This window comes from Zonotrichia albicollis, chromosome 1 (assembly GCF_047830755.1).
Source record: "Zonotrichia albicollis isolate bZonAlb1 chromosome 1, bZonAlb1.hap1, whole genome shotgun sequence".
NCBI classification, from domain to species: Eukaryota; Metazoa; Chordata; class Aves; order Passeriformes; family Passerellidae; genus Zonotrichia; species Zonotrichia albicollis.
This window is the reverse complement of record NC_133819.1, coordinates 6,226,342-6,237,659: the sequence shown is the minus strand read 5'-3', so window position 1 is coordinate 6,237,659 and position 11,318 is coordinate 6,226,342. Positions and strand designations below refer to the sequence as shown.

The 11,318-nt window shown below is 49.4% G+C and overlaps 1 protein-coding gene across 1 annotated transcript; it reads left to right on the top strand.

Annotated features, from left to right (window-relative positions):
* The first annotated feature begins 1,186 nt into the window (after positions 1–1,186).
* Positions 1,187–10,868, top strand: CRYGN (crystallin gamma N). Its single transcript, XM_005480437.4, has 4 exons — positions 1,187–2,698; positions 3,143–3,391; positions 5,592–5,737; positions 10,647–10,868. Exons 1-4 carry the CDS (start codon positions 2,615–2,617, stop codon positions 10,780–10,782), a joined length of 615 nt encoding a protein of 204 aa, XP_005480494.2. The 5' UTR covers positions 1,187–2,614; the 3' UTR covers positions 10,783–10,868.
* Positions 10,869–11,318: the final 450 nt, after the last annotated feature.

Here is an 11,318-nt window from a genome sequence, read left to right as displayed (position 1 = left end):
CAAATTGTCTCTCACCACTTCACTCCTCAGCCTTGTGGCAGCAAAGGCCTGGAGCTGCCCTTGTGGACATCAAACCCAATTCCTTCCTCTAAACCAAACCCACAGAAGAATCTCAGATTTTTGGGTTCTGGCTGTTGAAGCCAAATACTCAAACTTATAAGTTCATTTCCAGTGTTTCATCCTTTAAGCAGCCACAGTGGAGGAAATCTGCCCAAAACCCTTTTGCTGTGGGGCTCATGTTCAGATGGACCTGGGCACGAGCAGGAGGTGAGGCAGCCCCAGCATCCCTTGCCTGAAATGCTGTTATGGCCACAGGCTCCTCAGGCTGCTCTTTTCTCTCTTCCATTGGCAGCCTTTCCATCTTTGGCAAGGAGTTAAGGGGCTTTGTCCAGGAATTATTATTTGTCATTCTTCCATATTCTTTTTTCCCCATCATTTTGCTTTTTTCTAGAGATGGGTCCTTTCTTATTTCATATCTTTAACATGGTTTGTCAAAGAAATGAGGATAAAATTGCCACAACCTCTTTCCATCTCTCCTGAAATAGCTTTTGAACCTGTTGGACAATTTCTAAGAAATCTGACAGCTGGGCACAAGTCTCAGATTCATCAAGCTGTTGCGCATGGAATTAAATGTCGCATCTTGAGAGAAACAGGAAAATCCCCTCATGAGACAGAGCCAGAGGAAACCAGGCTTTTGTGGTTCCATAAAAATCTCCTGAGGCAGAGTTTGCTTTCCTGGGTGCTTTGGGGCGGTTTGCCATGGATGCCATGGGTTTTCCCCTCCAGGCACCAACAGCTCATGGCCAATGCAGAGAGCCTGAGCTGTGACCCCAAAGGGTGGAGAGTTGGGTCCCAAAGCCAGCAATGGTGCCACCCCATTGTCCTTGTGCTCCCAGCCATGGCTCAGAAGAGGGACACTTCTCCTTCCCTCCCAGGGCACTGACTGCCACAGGGAGTGGCTGGTTTTGGGTTTTTGCGTTTTTGGGAACACCACTGATGCCCCCTGTCTTGGCTGCAGCTCTCCCAAGTGGGACTTTTCTGCTGTTACTTTTCCCTGCACCATCTGGTGATTAATCTAACGCCTTAAAATTAGCACTGGTGTTTCAAAGAGGTTTTGGGCAGGTTTTTTTTAAAATTTTTTATTTTTCTTTTTTTATATTTTTATTTTTCATTGTTTCCTGCCTCACAGCACAACACACACGTGAGAGCCGTGTTCCTGCAGGTTTGCCTGCATCAGCTGGAGGATGTGTTTCCTCTCCCAGCACAAAGTGCCACCTCTCTCCTTCATCCCAGTCAGTGACATCCTCCAGCTCAGCCTACGTGTGTCTGCGCACGTGCTCATTAACTTTTACATCTTAATTGAGAGGGTGGCACACGTTTGAGCCCTAATAATGACATCCCTTCTGCTGAAGCAGTCTTTAATCTCGAGATGAAGCAGTGAGCCAAAGCAGCAGAGTGGGGCTGCTGGCACACCTGAGGATGGGAGCAGCCTGCCAAGAAAGGAGGTTTCAGGGTTTGATTTGAAACATGTGCCTGATGGTCCAGGGAGGGAGGCAGCAGCAAGGGGAGGTGATGGAGGGCCAGTGAGTGAGGAGGAGGATTCAGTGAGCTGGAGCTGTGTGTGAAGTCTCTTGCAGAGCTATTAAAAAGCATAAAAGCACAAATCTCCTTTTAATGTGGCCCCTTGGTACATCTCTGCATGCTGCTCCACGGGCCACCCCCACACATCTGCCTTTACCTCTTCCTAGCCTGGCTCATTAGTATGAACTGATGGGATTTATGGGCTGGGAGCTTCCTTTGCTGTTTGTCCTGGGAATATCACAGTTAAAATCTCTGGATATCCTTATAACACAGATGAGGACTTTATGGTCCCATATAGCTGCAATGTAAGTTACTTTAATAGGGTAAATTTATGGTCCAAAAGTTCCTCTAATCCTGACTTACAGCTGTGAGTCAGGGCTTCAGTGCTGGAAGATCAAAACATTCCTGAGAACGATGCTTGTGAGTAACATCAGTGGGTTTGGGAGCCCAACCTCTGTGCTTTGGAGGGGATCAGGTCCTTGGATTTTGGAGGTGCCATTTAGATGGGTTCAAAGGTTGAATGAGAAACCACTGGTTTGACAGATGGAGTGCAATGTTTGTTGGTGGGGAGTCTTCAAGGGCACCCTCTCTTGGCTGCCACACTGCAGGAGGTGGGAAGAAGCTGGGAAAAAGCAAACCATTTCTCTGACATAGAGAAATGATGTGCCATGCTTAGAGATGCTGGTGAGGAAAAAGGACAGGGAAAAAAAAAAAGAAAAAATAGGGGAAAACAGAGGGGGAAGTAAACACGAAATAGAAATAAAGATGAAAAAAGTGTTTAAAAAAAAAAAGAAGTCCTCCAAAAAGGAGCAGTAAATGTGCGCTGCTAATCGACCAAAGCCCTGCCAAGCAAATCTTTTGTCAGATCATCTGCCCAAAATCAAAAGTCCGGACTCAGCAGCCCCGTTACCGGCGGTTCTGCCTACGAAGCAGGACGGGCAAAGCCCCGGTTCCCGCGGCTTTGTTACAGAGCCCCCGCCGGGCCGGCCCCGTCCGGCCCCCCCCCGGCCGCCCCTATATAGCGCCCTGTCCAATGGTCTGTCCATCGCAGCTCTGCTGGCTCCCGCTCTTGCTCTGGGATAGCAGCCAGCAGAAAATGTCCCAATACTCAGGAAAAGTAAGTAACGACCCGACCCTTCCCTTTCAGCCTGGGGCTGGAGCATCCTCCGGGTGGAGGATGAGGATGAGGATGAGGATAACAGAGCCAGCAGTGGTGTGAGTGGTGATCCCGGGAGCAAATCTGGTAGCAGGGATGGGGAGGGTGTGGCAGAAGGAGCTGCGTTTCGGGAGCTGAATTTCCTGTTTAAACATTCCTGCTGGAAATATGTGTGAGTGAGCACGAGGCGGCGAGAAGTGTCATAAATGCGGGACGCGCTGCCTTCCCAGAAAAACAAATACGCTGCTTAGGAAAAAATGCCAGTGATGCTTTTGCTGGAAAGCAGCTAAAATAACCCAAACCACCCTGAAATGATGCATCTGCAAGAGATTCCCATCTGCTTGGAATGGGAATCCGGCTGTGTCCCTGCTCCTCAGTCTGGGCCCTTTCTCCTCCTCCCCCCAGATCACTTTCTACGAAGGCAGATGCTTCACGGGCAGGAAGCTGGACGTCTGTGGCAGCTGCAACAGCTTCCAGGACCAAGGTTTCCTCAACAGGGTCAACTCCATCTGTGTCCAGAGCGGGGCTTGGGTCTGCTTTGACCACCCCGACTTCCGAGGGCAGCAGTACATTCTGGAGCATGGAGAATATCCCGACTTCTACCGCTGGAACGGGCGCAGCGACCACCTGGGCTCCTGCCGCCCCATCGGCATGGTGAGTGGCATCTGCTGCTGTTGGCTCTCCCAGCTGGAGCACCTCTGGGTTTAGTTTATCCTGGTCACTGCAGCCACGTGAATAAGTGCCATAAAAATGTGTGTTCTTTAGGAATAGGGTGTCCCATTGAGCGGGAAGGAGTTTCCTGGGTTTGTCCCCATTCAGAGCAGTCTGTGCAGTGAGGCAAAGTAGAAATTTTCCAAAGTAGAAATCCATTTTGATTTAAGTAGAATGTACATCTTTGAGTTAAGTATGCAGCTTGCTGTGTAGTCTGGCTGCAAAAACCCTGGGCTCAGAGAAACTGCTTCAGAGAAAGACAGAGATAAGGGGAGGGGAGACAGAGAGTGACAGAGGGACAGAGACTGCTGTGAGAGCAGGTCAGCCTGACCTAAGAATTCTTTCTGATAAAGAACTAGCAGCAGATATCACATGAAATTCATAAAAATGAATATGTATGAACCTATTGTGAATTTGTATGCATATGTATTTGAGAGGGGGATAAAAAGAGACCTGATGTTCCCAGAAGTACACCTGTCATTTTAAGAGAACGATTCCCACATGCATCCAGTGCTGTAATAAACACTCCAGCTTTACAACTTTCACAAAAGTTGTAGAGTTTTGTTTATCTTCCCAAAACAGCAGGACACAAAGCCGAGACAGTTTCCTGTGTCCTCAGACAGGAGGAAGATGCATCTTCTTCCTCTCACAGTGAAACGCAGTGCCTTTAAGGGGATGAGATATTCATGTGGTTTTCCAGATGAGATGGCAAGGTCCTGCTGGTACCATGTGCTTTTCCTTTTAATGTAAGCTGCTGTGAGATATTCATGGGGAAATCCAGAAGGAGATTCATTGCCCAAGGCAAGTTTGAGCTGCAACTGCTCCATCTCCCCACGCACCCAAAGGGGGAGAGGGCAGCCCAAGGGCTTCCTAACCAGGCCATAGGGCTGCTCCTAGCAAATTTTAGCTGAATTCTCTGCTGTTGCCAACCACCCTCCAACCCTGGTAATCCTAAACTAAACCCATTATTTTCCCTTCCCTTATCAAGCTTTTAAAAGCACTGTCCAGAGGAAGGTTTTAAATGGGAAGATTAAAAGGTAGCAAAGAGAAATGAGTATGGGTTGGGTCTTCACATTGATTCTCGTACCACTGAGGGCCTCTGCGGCAATGATGAGCCCAGCTGGAGCTGCTGGGATTTCTCACTGGCCCTGAAACTGCTTTTGGCACAGCAGCAGGTCTGTTTCAGGTCTGTAACATCATTCCCAAAGCACCTCCATGATCCATACGTGGAGGATGCTCTGGCCCAGGCCCTGGACCTTGGCCAGCACAAGGATGTGCTCCTCCTTTCCTGGCCCAAGATGTTCCTGTGAGATGCCAGAGAGGGCCTGGAGGGGTTTGTGCAGTGCAGATTCCCTGAGGAATGTTTGCTCAGGCCCGGTGTCTGCCTGCCTGCTGAGGGTTTGGCATGGCAGCCCAGCTTCTTGTGTGCTGACGCTGTTTATTTGAAAAATGCCTTTAGGTATTCTTTGAATTTGGCTTAAAAATATCCTTTGAGTTGCTCTGTCCCACATAGCTCTGCCACAGGCTGCAGAGATGTCCCCAGAGTCATTTGTGACACATGACCATCGAGGGCTCGCGCAGCAACGATGATGCTGGGGAAGTTTCCTTTTCTCCCCCCTGTTTTTATTTTCCTCTCATGAGGAACAGCAGCTATGCATGAAACTGGAGGCAATACAAGTTAGTTTAGGGGAATAATCCAACATCTTTGTACACTGGGGATATGTTTCTTTTTTCCTGTTTGGGTGTGCAGAGCGTTGGGGCTGCAGCTGATGCTGCATTTGGGATGTAGGGGCTTTGGGCTGGTGGGGGGGATCTGCAGATGGACAAGGGCTCTGTGTGCCTGAGCACTGGCACCCCAGGATGTGTTAGCATGGGCACAGCAGCACAGGAAGGTGCAGCAGCACAGGAAGGAGCAGCTGGGCACAGGTTTGAGGGGTTTTTGGCTGCTTTCATGGTTGGTGTGCTGGGAGGCAGCACGAGTTTGTGTGAGCTCTGTTCAGGCTGGCACCAGTTGTCTTGGATGGATCTTCACATTCCCTTTCCAAAGCACCCTTCTGTCTCCCTCTCTGTCTGATAAATGCCAGAGGAATGATTTGTTGTGCTGTTTTGGTGTTGCTGTTGACTCCAATCCCTTTGTCCCCAGCACGGCGAGCACTACAGGATCGAAATATTTGAGGGGAGCCATTTTAGGGGTCCCAGCCTGGAGCTGACAGAGGATTGCTCCTTCCTGCAGGGACAGGGCTGGGACAAGACCTGCATCAATGCCCTCAAAGTGTACGGCGACGGCGCGTAAGTAACTCCACACCAGCCACTGCCACTGCTGCCCCGGGCACTGCAGGGGCTGCAGACATCTCTCCCTCATGGAAAACCCTCCCAGTGCTGGGGGCATTTGGAGAAAGCCTAAAATGTTTGTTAAGCCTTTGGTTAAAGGTGAATGTTGGTGCCTGCCCTCTGCTTCAAAGCAGTGTGACTTCTGGAGGGTGGCAGCTGAGCACGAGTTACAGGAACTCTGGGACACCTTTTTAAGGTGTATGAAATGAGAAGCCTAAAACCATCTTCCTTTCCTTCCTTTCCTTCCTTTCCTTCCTTTCCTTCCTTTCCACCCCTTTCCACCCATGCTGAAGCTCTCAGGGAGGTTGGATGAACAGCTCCAGGTGATGCAGGTCAGGGCTTTTGCTTTGCAAGTTCCCTCACCACACCTTTTCCTGTGATGGCAAAACCAAGGCAGCAACTCCTCTCCTTTGCATTAAATCCTGCCTCTGAAAGACAGGGCTGACCGTGGTGGTGATGCCCAGGCTGAGGCTCAGCCCCACCCTCCTGCCCCTGCAGATGTTCCTGGAGGCCTGGGCAGGATGTCAGTTTTGCCTTTTCCGTGATATTTGGTGACAGTTTGTATTTTCTCATGGTGTTGGTCCTTTTTGTGTTTTTTCTCTTCTTGTCAGACCGGCTGTTCTCTGTCTGTCTCCCCTTTTCTCTGTCTGACAATTGTGTTTTCACTGCAAGCCTGCTGAGGGCTGGGGAATGCCACAACACCTTCCCAGAGCCAGGCAGAGGGAGGCTGGAGGGAGGCCCTGGGGCAGAGGAGGGAGCGCTTATTCCTTGTTCTTCACCTGTCCTGGATGTGTGCAGCTCACAGACATCTGGTGAGAGATGCTGGACCCTTTGTGTCCATTTTTTCCCCTAAGAATAGGGAAAGGTTATTGCCATCAAGATATCCTGACAGCAGCAAGTGTCCTGCAGGAGCCTTTCTAATCCAGCCAAGGCCTCTCCTCTTCCAAAAATCCAATTAGGCAATGGCAGCTCATTAAGGAGCAGAGCTACCCACTCCTGGTGGGAAGAAATGTCTGGAGCCCACCAGGGACCCTGTTAGTGCTGAGCATTTGAGTACCAACACCAAAAGCCACAAGGGAGCCTCTGAGTACTCTGGCAAGAGCTTCAGGGCCAATTTAGTGCTTGGGTCCCTGCAGCAGAGCCTGGAGCTCGGGAAATTGGGAAGCTGCCCAGAAACTTTCAAGCACTTGAATTTTTCAGATTGATTTTCCCCCTCAAAATACAGAAAAGGCACAAGGCTTGCACTCCCTCACATGAGAGTCTGGATTGTTTGTGTTAACATTACAGGACTTCTCAATGTCCATGAGCAGTGAGAAAAATAGAAAAAAATAAAGCATGGAGAGGAGCATGGTGAGGAAACTCGCTGAGGTTTGTAGCATTCCATTCAGATCCTGGGAAGAGCAGTGTTGGACATGCTTGGAAAGGTCTGTAAAGGCAATTAAAGGCAGGACAATACTGTGGGACCTGTTGTCCTGGGCTGCAGGAGGATGGAGGGAAAGATGAGCATCACTGCAGTGAGGTGAGAGCAGGGAGAGAAAGGGACCCTATAGCACCACTTTTCTCCTTTGGATGGATCTTCTAAACCCAGGTGCCTCCAGAGATGCTGCAGCTGCAGATAGTGCTGGGGATAACCTGGCAAATCTCTCCCAGGACTCATCTTTGGATGTCTGGGGAGCAGAGGAGATGGGGTCAGTGGAGACAAAGGCAGTTTCAGCCACAGTCTCCCTCTGTGATTTTCACCCTCAATTCCCACAACATGACATCTGTTGGATACAGAAATATTTGTTTCCATTTCAAAACCCATGGATGGTGTCATGTGCTGATAAAAAGTTGCTGCCTGCGCTTTGTGGAGGTGGCTGTGCCCGCGGGAAGCGATGATGGATCATCTGGAAACATGGCAATGGAGACAAACACCAGCCTTTGGCACGGTGCATGGTGAGCCTGAGGGGGCCAGCACCTTCCCTGCTGCCTTTCTGGGGCAGGCAATTGCTGTCCCCACAGCCAGAAGGGTGATGGCAAAGCTGTTTAAGGCACACTGCAATGAATTGCTATTTTGGAGCAGTTTTGAGGTGTCACCGCCTCCTCAGAAGCTGCTGCAGGTTTGTGGTGAGCTCCAGTATCACATATGGGATCATCTGATTTCAGATGAAGATGTGAGGTTCTTGTCCTCCTTTGTGCCTCAGCCACTCCACTGAGGACAGCCTAGAAATGGCAATTTTAAAAAGCTGAATTTGTTTGTGGCCCACAGAAGACCCCAAAAAGAGCTTTTCACACTACAGTGGAATAACTTGAAGGAATCAGACCAACCATTTATTCTGCTGAACCATTCACGAGTGTTCTGCAGTCAGATTATGAAATACAAAGCAGAACACATACCCAAATGCTGCTGCCCAATGAACATCACATATTTCTCAACAAAGGTGATACCTGCCCATGGCACTGCTCAAGTCCTGCATGGAGAATAAGTGACTTTGAGCTCCTCTGAAAGCCTCCTGCTTGGTTCAGGCTGATGCTACAGCATTCCCCTCCTCGTTTTTCAGTTTGAGCAGCCAGTGTTGGCTTATAGAGTTTGAGTTGGTTCCATGAGCATTTTATTCCCGTGTCCGCTGGGATGATGTGCTAATGAAACACAGCACTGAGCTGTTGGAGGGCTGTGTGCTATGTGCCTGGATCAGCTCTCCCATGCTGGGCTTGAGGACAAGATCATCTCTTTTTTTATTTTTTTCTGGGCTCCTGACTGACTTGATTTCCCCTCTCACTGATGGTCTCAGAGAACGTAAATTTCAGGCAATAAAGGGAGAGCTAAGTAAGCCATACAGTCCTTCACTCATCACCTTGCACTGCCAGCACACTTCACTCCCATCTTTCTGCTATTCCTTTTATTCCTTTGCTTTTTGGGTTTTTTCAGCCTTCCCTTAAGCAGAGGGACAAGTCAGTGGGGGTTCTTATCACCACACCAGGTCACTCACTGCTTCTCTCTGCACCAAAGCCTGTCCCATTCCCTCCAGGTAATGGGGCAGACACACCAACCATGTGTTTGGACAGAAATCTTGGGAAAGACCAGACAGTGAGGGGCTGCTCTTCCCCCTGCTCTGTTCCCCACCTGTTGTTGAAACACGTCCTGGAGCAGAAGAGCTAAAAAGAAAGAGGAAAATTTTATAAATTGTTGTTAACTAAGCTGAGGACACTTTCTGTCACTGCACACTGGGATATGTGGTGGGGGCACACTACACTCACAGGTGAGCAGTGGGCAGCCTTCCCCACGTGCTGCAAAGGGAGTACCAAAGCAAAAGGCTGAGGATGATTTTGTAATTCCAGTTTGGATATAAACTGGCTGCAACAAGTGCCAGAGAAGGAGGTTGTTTGTTTGCAGGAACCACGTGTCAGCACAGGGCTCTGATACTGCAGGATGCTCTTTCACAAAACCAAGGCACAATATTCCATGCTGTATCCACATGCTGGTCCTGCACAGGATCTGGGAGAAGGGACCACCACAGTCCCACCCCATGTCCTCTCAGAAACACAAAACAAATATGTCAAAGAACCTGTAAGGTGCCTTGGGTAAATACCCCAAACTTTTCTTGTTTTGTTTTTTAAATAATGCCCGTGGGTATTATTTATATAAACATTTTTTCCAAAGCCTCCAGCTTTTTTGCTTTGGGTTAGACAGATCTGAGTTCACCAGCTGTTGTCTGACCCTTAAGGCCCAGCAGTCTTTTACCCCTCCAGTCCTTGAAGAAGTTTCTCCCTGGAAATCCCACACTCAGCAGGTCCCAACCCCAGCGTCCCAGCTGAATTCCTGCAAAGACAGACCACAGAAACCAAATTATTTGGAGGATTGCATTTCTGCCTTGCTGTCATTGTTGAGCACATAAACGGGAAAAGCAGCTGAGATACTCATAAAATCTTTAAAAATGTGGGGAAAAGAGGAAAGAGGCAGAGATGAACAGCTCAGTAATGTCAGGGTGGTAACCTGACAGTAAAACTGTCAGAGCAATGGCAAAATTTGGTTAAGAAGCATGACAGACTCACATAGAGGACAGGGGTAACATTTGTGGCCACAGAAAGAGCATGTGAAGTGGAGAAAAGCAGCAAAATTGTCCTTCTTGAGCATCAGAATTGCTCCTGACTTGACCTTCAAATGGAGAAAGACATGACACAAGCAGGGTGATAGAGAACGATGTAGCCAAGCCAGGTGAAGAAGTTAGGCATGCAAAAGTCACCAAGGTTATTGAATGTTGTATCCATCTGACTGCATTCCAAGGGAAAATTGTCATTAATTCTGGATGTAGAGATAAAGATAACCAAGCCAAGCCCTGCTCTCTGTTGGAAAGCATCAAAGACGCCATTAGGAATTATTAACAAAGAGAGAAATTACTAAATATGGTTCCCATTATAGTTAATGAATGAGTTCAAAGAGGCAAAATATCCATCAAGCATTTCATGTTTCTCCTTATAGTCCCTAAAAAGGGACAGCCCCTTAAAAGGGGGTTTATGCAGGGGCTGAGGGGACTCATGTCCTTCTTTAGCTCTGCCAAATGCTATTAAATTGTTTCTGTTGCACATGGTGACGCTCATGTGAATGTGAAGCAGGGAGCCCTTGGGCCCAGGTTTTATTGCTGGTGTAACCCAACACATCTTCCAAAGGCAAGGTCCAGTTTGGCTTTGGGTGTTTGCCAGGCCACACTGGGGGGAGTGGAGGGAAGTGCCCACAGTGAACTCCACCAGGAGCATTTCCATGTGCGGGGTGGGACTGGGAGTCCGGCCCTGTGGTTTGCAGTCCAGCAGTGCCCAAATGCAGTCCCCTGGAGCGGCCCCTGTGCAGGATCAGGGTGCTGGGCCCAGGTGACCCCCCCTTTGTGCCCAGGTGGGTGCTGTATGAGGAGCCCAACTACCGGGGCCGCATGTACGTGGTGGAGCGCGGCGAGTTCGGCAGCTTCAGCGAGTGGCAGGCACGCAGCGCCAGCGTCCAGTCCATCCGCAGAGTCGTCAACTACTTCTAGCTGGGTTTCCCCCCTGCCAGCCATGGCCTGCTGAGACTGAGCATCGCCCTCCTCCCCACCCACTGACCCCCAGAATAAATTGTTAAACACCAGCTGTTGGCTCCAAGCAGGTTTTTTTTAATATATAACTAACATAAGTTCGTGAAAGAAGAGGCTCGTAAACTTTCTAAGCTTGATTTACATCAAGCTGTGAGTTTGCTTTCTTATTCTTCAGTGGTTTATGAGGATGGGCCAGAACTGGTGGTGACACGCAGATCTAGGAGCATGCCCACCCTTGTGGTTGTGGTCTGGCACATGTTCCCTCTGCCCTGACCAGGGCCACCGTGTGATGGCCCCAGCTGACTCCTGGTGCCTGGAGGGGCCACGTGGATGCACACATGGGTGGGGAGCACAGACTCTGAGCCACCGGGAGCCATGTGAGGACACGTGTGAGGATCATAGCAGGAGCTGGGTGACTTGTGAGGTCTGTCTGAGCATGACATGCTGGTCTTGATAAAAAGGTGAAAGCCACCATTCATCCTGAGTTAGTTTAACTT